The 21,487-nt window shown below is 55.4% G+C and overlaps 1 protein-coding gene across 4 annotated transcripts; it reads left to right on the top strand.

Annotated features, from left to right (window-relative positions):
- Positions 1-160: 160 nt before the first annotated feature.
- Positions 161-20,279, top strand: LOXL4 (lysyl oxidase like 4). 4 transcript variants are annotated; one of them, XR_003790561.1, is made up of 15 exons: positions 161-256; positions 4,551-4,865; positions 5,448-5,626; positions 6,550-6,755; positions 8,182-8,220; positions 8,394-8,613; positions 9,402-9,585; positions 9,761-9,915; positions 10,653-10,820; positions 11,875-12,037; positions 14,243-14,486; positions 15,584-15,699; positions 16,309-16,445; positions 16,826-17,408; positions 18,984-20,279. XR_003790561.1 is itself a non-coding variant. In XM_029201126.1 (15 exons), exons 2-15 carry the CDS (start codon positions 4,586-4,588, stop codon positions 19,052-19,054), a joined length of 2,274 nt encoding a protein of 757 aa, XP_029056959.1. In that variant the 5' UTR covers positions 161-256; positions 4,551-4,585; the 3' UTR covers positions 19,055-20,279. The 4 variants fall into 4 exon arrangements, 3 of the variants coding, with proteins under 3 accessions (XP_029056959.1, XP_029056960.1, XP_029056961.1); XM_029201126.1 differs by having other exon boundaries at positions 16,826-16,937; XM_029201127.1 differs by having other exon boundaries at positions 210-283; positions 16,826-16,937.
- Positions 20,280-21,487: the final 1,208 nt, after the last annotated feature.

Here is a 21,487-nt window from a genome sequence, read left to right as displayed (position 1 = left end):
GCCCCGCCCCGCCCCGCCCGCCCCGCCCTCCAGCCCGCCAGCCCGCCCGCCGCGTCCAGGTCCGCCCGGGGGCGGGGCCGGCGGGCCTCCTCCGCGGCTGGCGGGCTGGCGGGCTGGAGGGCGGGGCGGGCGGGGCGGGGCGGGGCGCGGGCGCCCGTGGGCCGCAGCTGGATAAAAGGGCCCCAGGGTTCCCCAGGAGGCCCGTTGGCGCTGCCCGGCCGCGGAGCCCCGGCCCCGCAACGTCGCACTCCAGCTGGTGAGCCCCTGCCTGGCCACTGGCCAGGTCTGTCTCTCGCTGTCCTGCCTGTCTGTCCGACTTCTGTCTCTCTGGGGGTCAGCAAGTCTCTGAGGGTTCCTGAAGGCTGGGAATGGCAGGCGTGGGGGTCCCATGAACAGTTAGCCTAGACCCCTAGTCGCTCACCAACCTGCTGCCAATGGAAGTGACCGAGTTGGGGAGCTTGGCCCCATGGCCGCCCAGGGTGGTGCGTCGTGGCCTCGGGGTGCCTGCGTGTCTTGTTTGTGGACACGCTGCGTGTAGTGTAGCCATTTCTCTGGCCTCTCCCGGGGCAGGGTAGGGGGAGGCAGAGGAAGGGACAGGTGGGTTCAGACATCATTCCTGTGACAGGGGACAAAGAGGCAGGGTGGAGCCGGGCTCTCTGAAAAAAACAGACCAAAACTGAGCATGCTGGGGGTCGGGGGGAGACTGGGGACAGAGATGGAGGGTGGGCAGAGGGCTTCAAACTCTACATGTCCTATGCCTGGACAGGTGGACATTTGCTGGCACTGTGTCAGGTCACCACAATCAGTGGTCCCAGGGAGGCAATCAGGGCTGAGAGGGGAAACCCCACCCCCTCCTCGAAGAGCTAGAGAGAAGAGGCTTCCAGTGATTCCGGAGCCTGGTTCCCACCAGGACAGCACCCCAGCGCTCTTTCCTGAATACCCTTGGGCACTTCCAGCCTCTCTAGCAAGGCCAGGTCAAGCCAGGTGCCAGAGTCCTCGGGCAGCTCCTGGATCAGGTGCCTCTCTCCTCCAAGCTGGCAGGATCCTGGATCTGCCACTTGGTTGCACTCAGCACTGGCATCCAGCCCAATGCCCTCACACCATGGCTGGGTCATAAATCAACCAGCAAATGGGTGGAATTTCATTCATCTCCCTGCCTCCCTTCCTTCTTCCCCTGCTCCCGTGTCCATCTCTCTCCTGACTGGGAGCCTGGCGCTGGAGCCAGGCTGCCTGGGTTTGAATCCTGGCTGGGCAAGTTACTTAGCTTCTCTGGACCTCGTGTCCTCACCTATAAAGTGGAGATAAGTATTCAATAAGTATTTTTAAATGTATAATAAACTTATTGTGATTAACCTGCCCTCCTCCTCAGCCTCACTCTAGCCCTTTCTCCTTCACTTTGGAAAAGATCCACTTTTGAGGCTGTTTCCTTCTCTGAGGGAGGCTTCTCAGCCTGGTCCTCTTTTTGCTCAGCTCTGGGGGAGCAGTTATGGGAGACACTCCCCTGGGTTGTGGAGACAGGAAGCAAAGACACCAAGTGCTAGGAAGGTGGGGGTCTGGGCGGGGGACTTAATGGAGGGGGTGGCATTTGAACTGGGTGTGGAAAGATGTGTAGGAAGTTAACAATCTGAGATTGAGGGAAGGGGTACCCCAAGTAGAAGGAACAGTGAGAGCAAATGCTTGGAGGCTGGGAACTGAAGGATGCGTTTGGGAAATGTGAGAAGACAAGTGTGATGTGAGCGAAAGCTGCAGAGGTACCTGCAGTAGGCAGGAAGGCTGGGAAGTGGGCTCTCCCTGTATATGACTCGGTTTCTGCTACCGCCCATCCACCTCCTGGGCGGCTTTCATAGAAGGGAGCTGATCTAGCACCAGGATTCTTCAGCAGAAGGCCACCCCTGTCCCCACGGAGGCCCCTTGGAGGGGAGGGGGCCTGTAGGCCCAGGAGTGTCCACAGCCTCTAATAAGACCTCCACAGTACTCTGGGGATGTCAGCCACAGCTACACAACTGACCTGCCCAGCCCTCCCCCTGGCCCATATCATAGATGGGGGACCTCCAGTGCCACCCCCTCATTTTAGAGGTGTTGCACCTGAGTCTCAGGAGAAAGCATCTGAATCATGTCACCTAATTTGGTGGCAGAATGAGGAGCATCCTGACTGCTGCTGACAGGGAGCGGGGTCATCTCTCAGGCCAGACCCAATGTGACCCCTGGGTCCTAACAGCTGGTGGGCCCTGAGCCCAATCTTTCTATCCTCTCTTGTCATCTGGGGGAGGTCTCTATCCACAGTGACTTCGGTTTGGCTCAGTCCCTAGCTGTCCACCTCCTCCTTAGGGGTGCAGGGAGGAGGGAATGGGAACATCCCAAGCGGCAGAGAGCCTTCTGCATGCGGTGACAGCCAGCAGGGAGCCTCCCCCGGCTCCTGAGTGGGGAGGGACATGAAGAAAACAGTGCTTAAGTCTGAGACGGAAGTGTCTCAAAGAAGGGTAGCAGTACTGGGGACTTGATGTTGAGTTGGGAACGCGGCCTCCATTCCTTCTTTATCCAAAGAGAGGCTGGGACCAACCTAGACCAATGGTTCTGTAGTAGCTGTTTCACTTGCAGTTAATAATAGCTGTCAGATGAGAGCTTGCTCTTCTAAGGGCTTAACGCGTATTCATTCATTTGATCTTCACAAGAATCTTACCCCCATTTTATAGAGGGGATAAACTCCATGAGAAAACTAAATCACTTGAGATTGAGAAACTAAATCACTTGCCCAAGACCACCCAGAAACCAATTGGTGGAGGCGGGACGTGAACTCAGGCAGCCTGACTCCGTCTGTACGCCTAAGCGCAGTGCTGTGCCACCCTGCATGCACGCATCTGCAGATACGGGGTGCCACCTACATACCTGGCGCTACTCTGGGCACTGGGGGCACAATACAAAGTCCCTGTTCCCGTGGAGCGTCATTCCAGAGCTCATCATGTGCACTTCTAGGAGCTACTGCCCCCAGCCCTGCGCTCGCCAAAGCAGGCGGATTGCTGGCTGAAGGGGGTGGGACTGGGTGCGGCCAGGAATAAGGACCGATTCTCAGCCAGAAACCAGCTTGTGGGGAAGGGAATGGCAGGGGGCCCTGTAAGACGCTCCCTACTGAGACTGACCAGCTAAGGAATCCCCCCCAAGAATAGCAGTGGCCATGGGAGAAAGAGGGAGTCTCCCTAGAATGAGCTCTTTTAAGACTCAAGCACCAAAGAGGAAGCCAAGGACCCAAACTTTCTCCATCCACTTCCAGGCCAGCCTCAGCTTCCCATCAGCAGTAGAGCTGGCCGTGGAGGAGCTTCAGCACTGGTGGCTGCAGATACTCTACCAGCTCCAACCAGGGATGACCGTCCTCTGTGCTCTTCCCAACCCTGCTCCTAGGAGCAAGGCTGCTAATGTATGAGGGGGAGCCCCCAACTCGTCCCCTGTAAGGACCCAGAGAGCATATGACAACAGCTTCCTGGAGATGGGAGCCCTCTCCTGTGTATGGTCACTGCCTAAAACCCTCCCAGGGCCCTTTACTTCCTACAGGATGAAGGGCAAACCCTCTGCATGGTGCACAAGGCCCTGATCATCTGGCCCCAGCCTGTCCCTCCACCTCAGTCCCCTCCAGGCCCCCAATACTGCAGTACAGGGTTAAGAAAGGGCACTCCCTGCTCTTGCACAAACTCACCTCTTTCCCTGTTTCCCTCTTTCCTCATCCTGTTCTCTCTACCTGGAATTCCCCTTTTCTGAAGGGGAATAAGAGAACTCTTATGCATCCAACAAGGCCCTGGTTAAGTGTCCCTTCTCTGATTCCTCATCTCTGAGCTTCATGAGGGCAGAGAGTAGTGTCTGATGTGTTCACTTCTGTGTCCCAGCGCCTGGCCTAATAGTTGGCCTGAAGCAAATATTTCAAAAATGTTCGTGGACTCAATGTACAAATTATGCATGTAGGTGGACCTAGAGGTGGAGCTTGCTGTGTGGCTTGGGCAAGTCTCTTAAACTCTCTAGGTCCCAATTCCTTATGCCTAGAGTCAGGAAGTTGATCCAAATACCCTCTATCTCCTCCAGCTCGGACAGTCTAGCCCTTGGGGGCTCCCCATGACTCAAAGTGTAGGCACCCCCACCTTCTACATATAAGACGACATCAAAAACAGCTGTTCACTGAGCACTTACCATGTGGTAGGCTCGTGATAAGCACTTTATGTAGGCACTTTACATCCATACTTTATTCAACACTCACAACAACACTGGGAGATAAGGGTTACTACCCCCATTTTACACATGAGGAGACTGAGACTCGGGAAGGCTAAACTTAAACTTCCTCAAGGTCATATGGCCAAGGAATGGTGGGTTTGAACCAGATCGACTAATCTCAGAGCCCAGACCCAATCCATGCCACCACATACACACACACACACACACACACACACACACACACACACACACACACACTCTCGGAGGGACCTGTGCTACCCTTTGTCTCTGCTAGCAGAAGAGACCCGAGGTCAGGGGTAGACGTGGTCATCATTGTCACATTTACTCGTTCCCAGGTGCCTTGACCCCAGCAGCCCTTGGAGTCACCACAATGTGGTCCCTACCAGCTGCCTTCTCTCCTCTCCTGCTGCTCCTGCTGCTGGGCCAGACCCCTCCCAGCAGGCTGCAGTCACTGAGCACCATGAAGCTACGGCTGGTGGGCCCAGGGAGCAGGCCGGAGGAGGGCCGCCTGGAGGTGCTGCACCAGGGCCAGTGGGGCACCGTGTGCGATGACGACTTTGCGCTTCAGGAGGCCACGGTGGCCTGCCGCCAGCTGGGCTTTGAAGCCGCCTTGACCTGGGCCCACAGTGCCAAGTATGGCCCAGGGGAGGGTGAGTGACCGGTGCTCCCCTGCAGGGTGACGAGGAGATGGTAGCGGGCTTCTCTCAGGGGCTGGGCTCCCTGAGGCTCCAATAGAATCTGTCACGTTCCCACTAGTCCTTTAATACCCAGCTCAAGTGACCACCTCTGTGAGGCATTTCCTGAGTGCTCCAGCTGCAAATGACCTGTCCTACTCTCCCATTCTCACTTGCAGTGAGGCCATCACCGTCACCACCGTCACTACCACTCAGCTCTCAGTTCCTTGAACATAGCAATCACACACAATAGGTGCTCAGCAAATGCTGTTGCGTGAATGACTAGATGGATGAATGAGGGAACAGGTAGATCTAATTAACAGACCTACCTGGCATTTTCCAAAAGCAGATTCTATGGGACCTGAGGCCAAGAGGAGACACTAGTCAGGGATGTAGATACCAAGCTCCCAGGAGAACCAACTCCTCTCTCCACCCCCATTTTCTACTCAGGCTTTGGAAGAGGAATGTTGATAATTGTGGGGTCCTATCCAGGAGGTAGAGCCCATGACTTGCCTCTCTGTGCCTGTCCCTGAGCATCACTCATCCCCTCCCACACAGGACCCATCTGGCTGGACAACGTTCACTGTGTGGGCACAGAGAGCTCCCTGGACCAGTGCAGGTCTAATGGCTGGGGCGTCAGTGACTGCAGCCACTCGGAGGACATCGGGGTGGTGTGCCACCCGCAGCGCCAGCGTGGCTACCTTTCTGAGAGGGTCTCCAATGCTCTTGGGCCCCAGGTGAGAAGGCCGTTCAGGCCCTGGCCTGAGCTGAGGAGGGGGTCAGGGGACAGAGGGCCTCCAGGTGGTGAGCCTGGAAGGAGGAAGGAGAAGAAAGGGAGCAGAGCGCGGGCTGAGAAGCATCCCTGGGGCCCTGAGGCCTGCTTGTGGCCTGGAGCAGGTGCATGGGTAGAGGGCCCCAGCTTGAGAAAGGGCGGGCAGGGAGTCAGGGGCTGGGCCCGCTGGGAATCACTGAAGCTGCTCCCCACGAGGGAGGCAGCAGCAGGTAGGGCTTGCCTCACCCACAAGGCCTGGCCACAGTTGCTGTCTCTTCCTGGCACAGACAGCTCCAAGCTAAGAACAGCCCAAGCCAAACAGCAGGAGTGGGCAGGGCAGGTCTCTTGACTCTGCCCTCTGCTGTCAGACAGCCTCAGCCTGAGGACAGCTGGCCGCGGCCCACTGAATGGGGCGGGCCCTGACGGGGGGCTTCGCACTGGCCTAAGTCATCCAGGGTTAGAGCGGGGGTCTCGTGGGCCAGAGGGTCCTGCTGGTGGTCTCAGGCAGCTGGTCTGTGCCCATCCTCTGCCCTCCCCAGGGTGGCGTGAAGAAGGCCCCCTTGTGCCTGGTGGAAGCCTCCCAGACTCCAAGGGCTCCCATCCTGACCCCAGGAGAGCGTGGATCTGCTTGGTCCTCTCTGGAGTTGACGAAAGAACCCTAAACAAACCGAGCTTCTGCCTCCTACTCACTGTGTGGCTTTCAGCAAATGCCTCCCCATCATCCCCAAGGACGGAGCCACGTGGCCTCCGTTTCCTGGCCCGTCCCATAAGGGCACTGGGTGGGGTGATCTCTAAGTGCTCCGAGCCCCAGCTTTCCCACGTGAAGACCTGCAGCGGGCTCAGCGGGGGCAGGAATCCTGGGGCCCACGGTGACCATGCATCCCACAGGGCCGGCGGCTGGAGGAGGTGCGGCTCAAGCCCATCCTTGCCAGTGCCAAGAGGCAGAGCCTGGTGACCGAGGGAGCTGTGGAGGTGAAGTACGAGGGCCACTGGCGGCAGGTGTGTGACCAGGGCTGGACCAGGAACAACAGCAGGGTGGTGTGCGGGATGCTGGGCTTCCCCAGCGAGGTGCCTGTCGTCAGCCACTACTACAGGTAGGAGGACGGCTGGCTGGAGGGCCGCGCGGAAGGCGGGGTTGTGGAAGCGTCTGAGTGTGTGTGTGTGCGCGCGCGTGCACGTGTCTGTGTGTGACGTGGGACCTTGGAGGCTGCAGTGAGATTGGCAGGAGTAGTGTCTGTGGGAGGACATTCAGTGGGTGTTGGGATTGGGATGGAAACAGGCCCAGTTGGAGCAATGTGCCTGGGTTTCCTGGGTTATGGATCCCTCAGTAATTAAGACAAGAGTGAGGATGAACTTGGAGACCCTGGGAAATTTCTAGAAACAATCAGAAAATAAACATCGTACTTGCCAATCGGATAAAAGAATTGACTATAGTGCAGAGCACTCCCCAAGTGAAATGTAAATAAATGTAAAATTGTGTCCCTGATGAAAAAATTAGACCTAACTAGTAAAGATACAGTGCTGCCCACAAGTACAGATGGCCTGGGTTCGGGTCTAAGCTTTGCCAACAACGAGCTGTGGGCCTTGCTAGGGCATCTGGGCCTCAATTATCCAATCCGCAGGGAATTGTCTGAACTTTGTCTCAGTGAATTTCTCAACTGCGATCCAAGCCAGGCTCTGACTGGGTTGCGTCCAAGCCAGGCGTGGGGTGGGGCGGCATTTGGGAGAGGAAACATAAAAATATTCTGTCAGAAACGTGACAGAACTGTCCCAAGATTGCATTAGCCTGTAAATGATGACGAGTCATAGTTCTTACCAGCTCTGTCAGTGAAAACTTCGTATGTTTCTCATCAAGGGATAAACCTCCCACGAAACATCTGAGTCATCTACCCTTGCCCATCCCCAATCACTTTTAGTTGGTCTGTCCCGTGTCTCTGACTTAGATGACCCTGGTTTCCAAGGCCAGCCACGTGGCCCCATCCTTGGGGATGACTGGGATCTGGGTCCCTGACTCCCTGCTGCCCGGTAATTGCACATCTGGGCCTGGCTGGCTTGCCTACCTCCCCTGAGGAGGGCAGCCCTGATTATAGCCTCAGTATCTCTGCCTGGGCAGCTCCCACCAGAAAGGCCTTCAACTTCCACCTGTCCCCAGAGGACTTTTCCCAGGGCCCCTTTTCTCCAGTTGCCCCCTGAAGGCTGACCTTCATCTGGACTGGGGGAAGGGCGAGCTTGGAGCTGCCTGCCCCAGGGCAGCCTGGTGCAGAAGAGACACCCACTTTGGGCTTAGTCAGGGGAACTTGCTCGCCCTGCTTTCCTTCCCTGTAAAATGGAGATCATCGTTACCTGTGGGGTGGCCACTCTCTCAGGACTGTGGTGAAGCTCAGCATTGAAGTAAGATTAATGAACAAGCTTACAAACTGTGAGTCTAGTGCAGACTCAAGGACAAGTATGGAGAGGCGGGGTGACAGCGGGTAGGACTTCTGCACCCACTTGACTCCCCGCCTGTTTGTTCCCATCCAGGAAAGTCTGGAATTCGAAGATGAAGGATCCCAAGTCTAGGTAAGGAGCAGCACCCTCAGGGGAGGGTGCAAAGGGGTGTGGCATGAAGGGCCTGCTTCCCCTGCCTTCTCCTCCCCTCCAGTCCCCTCTCCCCGCCCCAGTGCCTTGGCCTCCCTGAGTCCTGAGCACAGCCCTCAACCCCTCCCCTACCCTCAGTCTCCCTTGTCTTCCAGACTGAAGAGCCTGACAAAGAAGAATTCCTTCTGGATCCACCGGGTCAACTGCCTGGGAACAGAGCCCCACATGGCCAACTGCCAGGTGCAGGTGGCACCAGCCCAGGGCAAGCTGCGGCCGGCCTGCCCAGGGGGCATGCACGCTGTGGTCAGCTGTGTGGCAGGGCCCCGCTTCCGCCCTCTGAAGGCGAAGCCCGGGAGCAAGGAGTCCTGGGCAGAGGTGGGTCCCATGCAGGCCTGGAGGCACAGGCCCCACCCCACGGGGAGGCGCTGATGGGGAGGTAGGGGAGGAACGGCGAATGGCGAACCACCCCTATCAAGGGGGCATCAGTTCAGACCGGGAGGAGGAGAGCAACTCACAGAACGTTGAACTTTGGGATTTACTTAAAAGGGACATTTATAACCCTACCATAAATGGAAAGCTGACAACTATAATTACATTGTAGCTACATCCCATTGAGGGCCGCAGGTATGGAGCCCAAGCCTGGCCCTTCGTTATAAAAAGCAATGAGCAAGTGCTGGTGAGGCACTGGGGCAGGGCAGCACCATGTGAGGTGGTCTCCTCGATGAAATCGGAGCGGGCGGGAGGGCATTAGAACGGAAGTGACTTGCCCACTGTGCATTTCATTGACACACGTCCCCACGGGTCTCTAAAATCATTTCACAGATCTGCTGCGGAAGTGTTGCTCTGGGTTCAGCCCCAAAGGACAAAGCAGCAGTGAGGCTGGGCAAGAGGAGGGGACTCGCCTAGTGAGCAGGTGGCAGGCTGTGAAGCCCAGGGACCCCCAACTCCTAAGGCTCTTTTGTTAGGGCTGGAATTTGTGATTACTGTGGCCGCTCTTTGTCACCGAGGAAGGGGGAGGTCGAGAAAGAGCTTATTCAGAGGAATAGCCACAGAAGTCAGAACTCCAGGCCTTGGCTCTGCCTGTCCTGAGGGGGCTCTGCCGGGGGTGTAGCCCCTACCCCTGCCTCCTCGGCCCTCCCTGAGGCCAGGTTTTCTCCCAGCAGGAGACGAGGGTGCGCCTCCGCTCGGGGGCCCAGGTGGGCGAGGGCCGGGTGGAGGTGCTCATGAACCGCCGGTGGGGCACGGTCTGCGACCACGGGTGGAACCTCATCTCCGCCAGCGTCGTGTGTCGTCAGCTCGGCTTCGGCTCTGCTCGGGAGGCCCTCTTTGGGGCCCAGCTGGGCCAAGGTGAGCGAGGAGGCCTGGGGTGGGGTGGGAGAGCCTGGATGTGCCACCGGTCCACCCTCTGGTGGTCCTGGGGTGCCAGGGCCCAGGCTGGTTCTCCCCTTCTGTGGAGGGGGAGCCGCAGGTGTGGGGTTGCAGAGATGGAGCCTCCCATGGCCTTTCTCCCTCCCTTCTGCAGCGCTGGGGCCCATCCACCTGAGTGAGGTGCGCTGCGGGGGATATGAGCGGACCCTCGGTGACTGCCCCTCCCTGGAAGGCTCCCAGAATGGTTGCCAGCATGACAATGATGCTGCCGTGAGATGCAACATCCCTAACTTGGGCTTCCAGGATCAGGTGAGCCTCGAGCTAGCCTGGGACACTGCTTGGAGCCAGTGGGGAGTGGTTCATGAGAGGCAGCGGGTGCTCTGGGCCCCAGAGCCTGCCTGGAGCCTGCCTGGAGCCAGCCTGGAATGCCCTCTCCTCTGGGAGTCTCCCCTGGCCTGGCCTACTTCCCCTCAGGGCCAGGTTCTAGCCTTCAGAGATGTCAGAATATCAGTGGGACTCTTCAGGTGCATGGGCTCTCCCACCCCACCCTCTCAGGTCCCCTGTGAAGCTGAGAGAGACGGTGCCTAGGGCAGAGGGCCACAGGATGTCAGCACCCGGGAGTGGCACTGGGAGGCTGAGTGGGGTGGTCAGAGTTCAAGGGTCACGCTAACATGGACTGTGGGCAAGTCTCTCGCCTCAGACCTTGGTTCTCTTCTGTAAAATGGGGTCAGCTGTCCCATAGGGTCATTGTGAACGGGACGATAGCTATGAAAGCCCTTGGCAATAGGCACGTTGTCGTCAGTGGTAGGATTTCAGGTAGCAGGAGGGCAAGTACCAGAGTGAGAGCCCCAGGTGCAGGCACTCAGTCAGATTTCTCGAGCGGGCAGGGACGTTAGGGACTATCTGATAAAACGTCCTCACTTTACAGAGGAGACTAAGCCAGAGAAGGGAGCGTCATGTCCAGGGCTGCAGGTTTCCAGGCCGGCAGCCCTGAGCTCTCCCCTGCTAAGGCGGCCCCGCCCCTCACACACCCCTGACCATTGCAGGTGCGCTTGGCCGGTGGACGCAGCCCCGAGGAGGGGGTGGTGGAGGTGCAGGTGGACGTGAACGGGGTCCAGCGCTGGGGGACCGTGTGCAGCGACCACTGGGGCCTCAGCGAAGCCATGGTGGCCTGCCGACAGCTTGGTCTGGGCTTTGCCAACCATGCCATCAAGGTAGGTCCTTGCTGTGCTCCAAAACTTCCTGTGTTAAAGCTGCTGACCCTTCATTCATTCACTCAACAGTTAATTATGAGTGAAACTATGTGCCAATATAATGCTGGGTGCTGGGATACTGTGGTGGACAGGACACAGTTCCTGCCTAACGGAGCAGTCAGTCGCCACATACAGCCAAGTGAGGGATGCAGTCATTCATAAAACGTTCACACAACAGGCACATAATTGTGTCTGTAGGAAAAATGAATAGAAGTGAGCCAGACGAGGTGGGGGAGGAATAAAGAGCCCACGCCAAGACCTTGTGGCCGGAGAACGCTTGACTCTGTTGAGGAAATCAGGGGCCGGGGGTGGAGTGCGGCTATCAAGAGGGAGTGGTGTGAAGCGCCAGGGTGAAGGAGGAGACGGGCCACACCATTCAAAGCCCGCAATGCAGATTTTTAAAAGATTTCTTCCTTGCTGTTCGGCAAACAGTTGGGGTGGAGATTAACATGAGTGCAGAGAAACACACTATTGCGGTAGCCCAGCTGAGAATGGTGCTGGCTTGGACCTGGGGAAACAAGTGGATAGATTCAAAAGATATCAAGGAAACAAAATCAAGAGGCCTGGGGCATGGCTGCCATGGAGAAACCTCTTCAACTTCGCCCACACTGGCCTGCCAGGCAATACTGGGCATACTTCACCCGGGAGAACTGGGCTCAACCCCGAGCACAACCGACCATCTAGGGTTGTTTGAAGAACAGCTGGGGAAATGGGACAGGCCTGAGTGAACAGGAAGGGAACAGGACCTTCCTCTTCAAACAGCTGAGGTCTGCCGTCAGGGAGAGTGATGGCAGCAGGGCCAGTGGTGGAAGCCGTAGTAGTGGATTTTTGCCTCGACACATGGAAGGCATTTCTAATACCAGAGGGGTCCAAAGTAGCATCACTGAAGATTTCAGGCCAAGGCTGGGCACAGCCCGGTGTGGGTGGTCTGATGGGGTCCAAGCCTCAGATGGGAGTCAGGTGACTCTAAGAGTACATCTCAGCCCTGACTGGGTGATGCTGGCTGTTTTCTTAGGACACCTGGTACTGGCAGGGGACGCCGGGGGCCGGAGAAGTGGTGATGAGCGGGGTGCACTGCTCAGGCACAGAGCTGGCCTTGCAGCAGTGCCAAAGGCACGGGCCGGTGCACTGCTCCCACGGTGCAGGGCACTTCTCAGCCGGAGTCTCCTGCACAGACAGTGAGTAACGGGACGGGCCGGTGGGACAGGCTGGCCCGGGCTCCCCTAATTTTGCAAGCCCACACCTCCTGTCTTCAGGGAGGGCCCTGAGTGCTGGTCCCAGCTCCAAGGCCAGCAGGGTTAGGGAGTGGAAGGAGGGCTGCATGCAGAACACCAGCTCCGCCATTTACCACGTGCGTGGCCAAATCACCTGCCACACGGGGATACAAACCCTGCCCTGCCCATCTCATGGAGTTACTGTGAGCATTAAAACAGAGAATATGTGAAAATGTAAGGATACACAACAGTGTTTTCCAATCGTTGCGTCACGACCAATAGTTTAAAAAAACAGGATGGAAAACAATGACGTGATACATTTAGTAAGGGTAATGTTTTTCTCTTGGAATTATTTATGTGTGTCACAACATTAAATATATTTCTTACTACAGTCTGTAGTAAGAAAAGAGTTTGAAAACTGTTGTAGAGGGTATGGAAATGTGAGGACACATGGGGCCTACGGTGAGCTGTGGGACTTACCCAAAAGACTTTAGGTCAAGACCATTTTGAGGCATCGGTCTGCCCCACACCCCCAGATTCTTGGGGTAGAAGCATCTGTTTGACATCTGCCAACCTGGTCTGGGCCAGGATAACTGTATCCAGTCCAAAGGCTGCAGGCTGCCACCAACCTGAGTGGCCACTTGACCTTCTTCCCAGCCAGGCTTCAATGCCAAGACATCCTTAACTCTTGTCAGCGAGCTCTAGGGCTTCCTCTCTGTCCAGCGCACGCTGGAAGAGCACCAGCCCTTACAACACACCCTCCCTTGCAGGGCGATGGGGCTTGCTCCCGGCACACTGGGGCCTGCTTCCCCGTCTCTCCCCTCCCAGGAACCTGTACCCCTCTGTCCTACCGCCTGGAGTGGCAGCTCTTCTCCTAAATGCATTTGATGCTTCACAACGGCTGAGTACAGACAGCCGACCTGACATCTCTGTGGTCATCCCCATTCCTCCTCTGTAATTTTTCTCCCTTCTTTCTTGCCTTTACCCTCTCTTCTTCTCTCTGAAAGCACTCTTTTCCCTCAGGAATTCTGGGGTCTGTCAGTGGGCATACCCTTAGCTCTCTCCAAAATATGCCTCAGGAATTCCAAGAGCATTTAGTGGTAGTACAGACACCATCCAGCAAACAAGCTCCCACCCTCGACACCTGTCCCCTGAAATAAACCTGTGTTCCCGTCTCACCATCGTCAGTGCAAGGCTCACCCATATGATAGCTCTGCCCCAAATCTAAAGTGTAACCCAGTTTTTGCATGAACAGACGTTGAGAATTGGCAAATTTCTCTCTTGACGTTACATGCAAAAGCTGTGCATCTCCTCATTTCTGTACTGACACAGTGAGGGACAACACGCTGGCTTCTGAGGAGGGTAAGAGCCCCTGTGACAGGAAGGGAACGGGAGAGGCACTGAACAGCTTATGGAGACACAGGCGCTAGCATGTTGGATTTTTACGCACCAGAATGTCCACGATGCCTCGGAGGAGGATGCACAGGATGCCCTGGTATGAACACCCCTGATAGCAACCAGGGTAGAACAGGGACCTTGGAAGAAGCACAGGCTTAGGAGCTGCAGCAGAATGCAGCAGAACGGCAGGACCCAGGGGCAGGCTCGGCGCTTAACTCTTCCAGCTCTCCAGCCCTCTCCCTCTGCCCCTCGCATTGCTGGAACTGAGGCCCAGAGAAAGAGTGAGCTGAGGTAACAAGCTAGGGGTCGGCAGAGCTTACTGAGGGGTTATATGAGCTAGGCTACAGAGGCACTTAGGGGCTGAAACGCATTCTACAGAAGAAATACTAGCTTACATCAACCGCATGCTTACCGTGGGCCAACCATGATCTAAGCACGTTACAGGTACCATCACACTAATCTTCTTCTTCTTCTCCCCGTCACCCAGATGAGGAAAATGAAAGACAAAAGGCTGAGCAAGTCCCAGAGCTAGTTAATGGTGTAACTAACAACCAAGCCAAGAGAGGAACCCAGGCAGTCTGGCCCCAAAGCCAGCAAGCTTAGGCTAAGGTGATAGATCTTTCCTGCTATTAGAACTCACATCTCCTGACTCCTAAACCGCCCTACTCTTCCGGCGCCTCCAAAAGAGCTTAGTCTGGAGGCAAGGCTGTCCCCTAGGCCAGGGAGCCAAACCGGCTGCCTTCCTAGCCTCTGGGTCTCCACCGTGCCCAGGTGCTGCAGACCTCGTGCTGAACGCCCAGCTAGTGCAGGAGACGGCCTACCTGGAGGACCGCCCGCTCAGCCAGCTGTACTGTGCCCATGAAGAGAACTGCCTCTCCCGGTCCGCTGACCGCATGGACTGGCCCTACGGACACCGGCGCCTCTTGCGCTTCTCCTCACAGATCCACAACCTGGGCCGGGCCGACTTTCGTCCCAAGACAGGCCGCCACAGCTGGATTTGGCACCAGTGCCACAGGTTAGTGCCTGCTTAGGCCTCGGCTCTAGGGGAACGAAACCAGGGTCCAGGGAGCCAACCGGTCTGGTCTCTTCCGGGCAAGCCTTCCTGGGAGGGGCGTGCGCTCTGGGAAAGAGCCTTCCTTCCTAGACGCCTCACTGGCCTTGCCTCTGGGCGGCAGTGAGGAATCCCAGGAGCACCAACCTGCCCTCTCCATCACTCGGTCGCCTGGCCAGGAGGTACCCACATGTCCATCTCCACCACTGCTCCAACAGAGCAGTCCTTGCCAGCAGAGCTGGTCTCTGTTAGAATGATAGTGGACAATTTTTCTGTTGGCCCTGAGGCCTTGTCTTTAAAAGCCAGGTGAAGTGGGGACTCCTAGAAACCTGGAGACCCAAAATAGCCATCCCATCCAGGATGCTGGCTGTGCAGAAGAAGCTTGCTGGTTTCTGCAGCAGCAAAGCGAGGCCCGCAAGGAAGAGCTGCTGGCGCTGGAAGGAGACAATGAGCGTTCTTTCCTATCAGGAGCCTCCAGCCCAGACAGCAGCAGAGATGATGTCTGTGACAAAGGCAGAATGGAAAAGGGTGTTTTTTTTCTTCAGGACACAGCCGTGGGTGGGGAAAGCTGAGAGGAACAGGCAGTGACTTTGGGACTTGGCCTTGCTGAGAAAATAAGTACCTTTCCTGGCAGCATGAAGAGCTGTCATTAGAACTGGAAACAATGGTAGCAATTTGGGCCCAGGCTGGCAGGGAGCAGAGGAAGCATCCCTCCTCACTCAGCAACTCCGCTCCTGGGCTGGTCCCTGGACGTGTCTCTTCTTTCCACCTGCAGGCCTCAGGCCTTGTAGCCAGGCAGCCTCCTGGACCTTTGACCTCTCCTCACCCGGGTGAGACCCTAGGTGACGAGGGCAGCTGTCTTGCTGCCTGGCAGGGGTGCCAGGAAAGTAGGCCACGGGTCACACCCATCTTGGGTTTGGGGGAGAGAAGGGCACTGCCCTGCTATTGTAACGTTCCTCTCTGGGTAAGGATGCGGCCTAGTGCCTCAGCCTTCCCTACCAGCTCCTCTGTGAGGACCCTCTCCTGTTGCGGCCGGCCTGACAGCTCTGCCCCTTTTGCAGGCACTACCACAGCATTGAGGTCTTCACCCACTATGACCTGCTCACTCTCAACGGCTCCAAGGTGGCTGAGGGGCACAAGGCCAGCTTCTGTCTAGAGGACACAAATTGCCCTACAGGTATGTGGTTTCCCGTTGGCATATCCTCCTCTGTTAGATTCCTTGGCCCCTTTGGGCTCAGGATCCCCTCTGCCCTGCTTAACAGCCTCAGGCAGCTGGAGACTCCAGCCTGGCAACAGTCAGCACTCAAGGCGATTCAAAAAGATAAATTTCTTACCCTCTCTACTTCCTCTGCATTCCCAACATACTGTGTACCACTTCTGAAATGCTTAACGCTTTCTTTTGGATAATGGTTGCAGACCTGTTTCACTTCTAAGTCCTTTGGGACTTAGCATGGATCGATAGTCTGATTCGCACACCCACAGTTCCTAGCCCTTAGAAAATGGCACGGTGAAACACTGGCTCTCCTCAGGGTTGTATGGGCAAATGAATTAGCGTAGTAGGGCTGGAATCTTCTAATCACATTTCCTAGGCCAACAGGAATTTCCACTAGTGCATCCAAAGAAATAATCTCTGTCACAGATGGGCTTTGCTATGGTGCTGGATTCATGCTTGGTAGGAATTCTGGCTCCAACAGGCAAGATATTTAGCTGAAGCCCAGGCCCCTAGTCTGATTGCATTTAATTGGCAATTCAGGGACTCAATGACTGTCAGCACCCTCCATTACAGGAATGCAGAGGCGCTACGCATGTGCCAACTTTGGGGAACAGGGAGTGACCGTTGGCTGCTGGGACACCTACCGACATGACATTGATTGCCAGTGGGTGGATATCACAGACGTGGGCCCTGGGGATTATATCTTTCAGGTAAGTGAGCTCAGGGATTCCCCACAGGAGCTCCACTTCTTCCAGATGTTCCAAAAGCTCCCTGAGGTCAAATGAAGAAAGAGAGCTTCATAAATAGGATCTCTGACATGTCTGGCGCTTGAAGGAGCTACACCATAGGGGAAGGGATCAGAATCCGGGACCTAGGTTTGAGTCCGGATTCAGTGAACAAGGGGCCCGTCACAACTCAGTCCCCATCTATAAAATAAGGACCTTAATGCCTACTTCCTGGGGTGGCTGTAAGGGTTAATGAAGAAGAGGAGCACAGTTTGCAAGACTACATGAAATGTAAAGGATGTCACAGCCACTGTCAACTCAGAAGCCACGTCACCTGTCTTCAGCTGGCCCATCTCTCACTCCAGGTGGTCGTGAACCCCAAGCTCGAGGTGGCAGAGTCCGATTTCTCGAACAACGTGATGCGGTGCCGCTGCAAATATGACGGGCAACGGGTCTGGCTGCACGACTGCCACACAGGTGACTGCGGGCCACTGTGAGACCAGCCCTGTGCGAGCTCGGGGAGCTGGAAGACCCTGTGTCCCTGTGTGTGACTTCAGTGTGTGTACAAGGCTGGGGAGGGGACAGAGATGAATTGCCTTTGACAACTTCATAGAAGTTCATAGATTTCTGGAACAAGCTGCATCAGCCCCACCCAGTAACTATTCCCACATGCCTCTTTGTCCTTAAGGTTGTTTGGATTGTAATCTCAGTCTGCCATCTGTCCTGGAATCTTACCTGTTACTTCAGGCCATGTCAGGATTTCCCCTTTCCAGTCTGTTATTTCTCCCCTTCCTTTCATAGGGTCTTTCTTAGTTGCCTCCATCCCAGGCTGACTGCCTCACAGGCAAACGTAGAAGTCCCCCGGATCCGTGTTGCTACCGCCAGCCCTGATCACTGCTTACAGGACGTGGACCACGGAGAACAGGGCTCAGGACACTTGCAGGATTGGTAATTTCAGGCAAAGAAGCAACAATCCAGCGGGGAGCAGAGTAAGGAGGTGGCTGCCTCACTTGCCCGTACAGAAAGGAAGCAGTTCCTCTACCTTAGAGTTTAAAGTGCTTGTATTTGCTGTGGGGTGTGTGCAGTCACTCCCACGCTTTGCACACAGAGGGTGGAGGTGTGTTCATTTATTCCACAAACATTTATTAAGACCTACCTCTGTGTTGAGCACTGCCAGGCACTAGGAACATAAATAGGAGTAACAGGCAGAGCTGTCAGGTAGGGTAAGCAGACATGCAAATGGGTAACCCCAGTCCTACTGGGTACCCCGGAGCGCTGTGAACTACTGCTGAGCAAGCAGAGCGCTCTCCCAGCAACCACCTGGAGGCCAGCCGAGGTTTCGCAGAGGAAGGGACATCTGAGCTGGCTGCAAGGAGAGGCACAGGTCAGAGAGGGGACGAGGAGAAGGCGCATAGGATTTGGCTTCAGAGGGCTTCACTGGGCACCAAATCCAGTTCCACCACCTTCTGGCTTTAAGACAGTCAGGAAATCTCCCCCTCAGAAGTTGTCTCTTTTGTAAAATAGGGCTATGCAGTCACACCTACTAGAGCTCTTTGCAGGGAGGGTTACGGTGGCTCCTGCTGAGAGAATGGACTTGATCCCGTGGGCTTCTGGGAACCACTAACAAATTTCAGCCAAGGAGGCAGGAAGATCAGATCAGATTTTCAAAAGATAACTCTGGCAACAGATGGAAGACAGTGAGAAGAGGAATATAAGGATTTGAAAATCGTGAGACTGTGTAGATTCTGCTGCCATTAAGTGAGACAGGAGCGTGAGAGCGATCAGGGGTTGGAACCTAAGGCTGCCGGCGTGGAGGCACAGCCTCCGTGATGCTGCTGGCAGGCTGTAAGGGGGCCAGGGCAGCGAGGAAGGAAAGAACACTACGCAGCTCTGACCCCTCCAGGGTCCTTGCAGGAAACACAGGCCACACCCAGGTGCGAGCAGGAGGTTATTTAATGAGAGGACTACACTGAGGTGTGAGTAGGACTAAGGAGATGAGGAGTGTTGAGATGTCCAGGGATAAGCAAGAGTGGAATATTGTTATCACCTTGGGCTTGAAGGGGCAAAGTGTGTCCTGGAGCCAGGCGAGCGCTAGCACTGAGGAGGAGGGAGCAGCGGGCAGGAGACCATCACTGCACAAACAGGGGAAGAAATGCCCTGGCCTCTCTCCTTCCATCCTCTAATCTCGTGCTGTTTCTTCCCAGTGACCTACATCAGTCGGCAGTCTCTAGGGGTCAGGTCTCCAGGGCATGAGAGAACAAGAAGGGTAGAGAATGAACCTGGGGAGGGGGCGAGGGAGAGTGACCAGCACAACCCTTTCCACTCAACAGCCTATCTTCCCGATGTCCCTGCAGCTACGCATCTGTTGGCATCTATTTCCATAAAACGGACTGTTTGTGCCCACGACTAACCTGATGGAAAGGCTGAGCTGGGCAGGATGTCTCTTGGTGTTTGTGAAGTTGTCAGGGAGGGGATGAGACTCCGGTCAGGTCGACTACTTACCTGCCCTCCTCTGGTCCGCAGGGGACGCACACCGAGCTAACACAGAGCACTCCCCGGAACAGGAGCAGCGTCTCAGGAACAACCTCATCTGAAGGCACCCCTGCGCACCCCCAGCTGCTGCCCACACACCAGATACCTCAGCTTATTGGAGCCATGCCCTTCACAGAGCCCTAACTCAGAGGGTAAGGGGCCAGTGCCAAGGGGCACCAAGAACCAGCTCAGGAAGCCTTCTGATGGCAAGATCACCACACCAGGGCGGCACTGCTCCCTCAGGATGGCTCTGGGTCTATCCCCTGAGGGCCTTTGGTCTCTGGACTATGGCCTTCGGGCTTTGTTCAGCTGAGCTCCTCTTCCATAGGAGACCCAGTCCTTCCCGGATCTTGCCCGAGTTCATGGTTCAGGAGCTATCAGTTCCTTAGGAATGGACTGTGGCCCAGTCCCCCATCTAAATGGTGCTTTGCAAATGTCTTGGAGGAGGACCGAAATACACAGGAGGAGAGGTCAGCTCTCTGCTAGGAGCTCTGTGCAACACAACTTGTATCAAAGTCACAACTGGCAAAGAAGCTGGTGAATTCAGTCCCTTGCTTGATAGGTCCGCATTTAGAACTCAGCTACCATACTCTCTAAGAGTCTGTTCTTTAGTGCCCTTACCTTTATCCTACTGTACATATGCGTGTTTCTAATATCCCTGGAAGCTTAGGCCTCAGGCATCCCCTTATCTCCTGACGGGCCCAAACCACCAGTTACTGAGTGCTTGAGACGGGGCAAGATTCACAGGAGTGGCCAGATATGGCCTTCCCGCAGAGCAGCAAGAGGAGGCCGAACATAAAGAGTCCCGGGGTGCTGTGGACCCCAGCTGCTGCCAGGCCCTCTGCCAAGGGAAGAACACTTGCCCTGACCCCGGCAGGCAAGGTCACTGTGCGCCTCAGGACCGGCCTAAAAGGTCGGGTCCCCCAGGCTTCTGGAGTGAATTTTGCATTGAATAAAGTTTTGCAGTGGAAAGAACATGGGTCAAACAGGCCGCTCATCTCTGCAGGAAAAAGAAGACAGGTCTGGTAGAGTGGAGGACAGGAGACTACGGAGAGGTCAGAAGGGGAACATTTAATTTAGTTAAGGACTAAACCTAGGAAAGGCCACCATCCCTGCTTGACCTGGCTGTTGGCAGGCCCTTGCTCAGGGGTGGTATAAAATCCCATGGTCTTCCTGGACATGATTCTTAATCCTGTCTCCACTAAGACACACTTGAGAGATGATCCTTACAGGTCTGATGCCCTAATGCCAATAAAGGTTGCTCACTATGGACTGCTACAAAGACAAGACTGGCTGTGATTCTTGGCAGTTCCCAGCACCCTAACTCTACCCCTTTTCACTCCTGGTGACCTGGTTACTAAGATGTGTGGAGCCCACATACTACTCACAACAGCCCCACTGCACTTCTCCGGCATCAGCCTACAGTCTGCTTCGCAATTCCCTCCCTAGGCTCCGTGGTGAAACATGGGTTGGAAAGGTTAAGGGATGAAAAGTAGGAGGAAAGAAGAAAAAGTCCAAAGATGGTAAACTTTTACAACCAAGGCTGCAAGGCCAGAGTGAATGGTGGTAGATGGGGCAAGATTACAATAGTCCTCCCGTCCTCACACATGAGAGCTGCCCTTCCTTAGCCGGTAAAAAGGGACCCGCTCTGGGGTATCCTCTGTGAATACAAAGAAGCGCGCTTTTCCTTCTCCTCTACCATCCCTCTTCTCAACTCCCTCACCTCCTTCATTCGGGCAGAGGGAGCACTATACTTTGGCATGGCAGTTTAGGTAAACAAGGGAAGGACTGATTTCCTGTTGGATCCAGCAAACATCTCCCAAACAGTAACAACATTATACTCGCACATGCACCCAATGGTCTGTGAAAGAACGTGTAGCTGGCGGGGGAGCGTGTGGTGACTGATGACTGGCTTCAGGCAGGGAGGTTACCCACAGCTTCTGGCTGGATCCAAGTTTCCAAGAAGGCCAGAAAAAGCAGGCCAGGCAGCCAGCCACCGGCTCTGGTCTCAGTCTTGCTGCCCACATCACACGTTTGATAGGTGCAGCCAGTTCTAATTCTTGGAAAAAGCTATACAAGGGTTGTGCTGTTACACCTCTGACTTGAAAGGGAAGGATATGGGAAGATGCGGCTGGCATGACTTGTAACTAGACGAGGAATGTTAACAGAACAGCAACCACCGAATTCCAGACAGAACCAAAAATGTCTGATGATTTTCACCTCGGCATTCTTGTCTCAGAGAAACTGAAGAACTAGGAACCTCAGCTTACCATTCAGATGCCTAATTTATTCCTATTCCGCAAAGACTTCCACTCCATGAGGAGTGTACTGGAACTCAAGGGGAATGTATCTATCTACTATAAATTCCAGGTGATACTGGGATTCAGAAGTTCAACATACATGAAGCAACATATAACACACAGCAGAGTGCGTTAGCTGTCTTCTCAAATATCTACCAAAGGAGCCAGTGGCAGCTACAGGGTGCTCTCCAGTTA

Source organism: Monodon monoceros, unplaced genomic scaffold, assembly GCF_005190385.1.
Source record: "Monodon monoceros isolate NGI ecotype Baffin Bay Population unplaced genomic scaffold, NGI_Narwhal_1 Super_Scaffold_4, whole genome shotgun sequence".
NCBI classification, from domain to species: domain Eukaryota; kingdom Metazoa; phylum Chordata; class Mammalia; order Artiodactyla; family Monodontidae; genus Monodon; species Monodon monoceros.
This window is presented reverse-complemented; position numbering and strand designations above follow the sequence as displayed.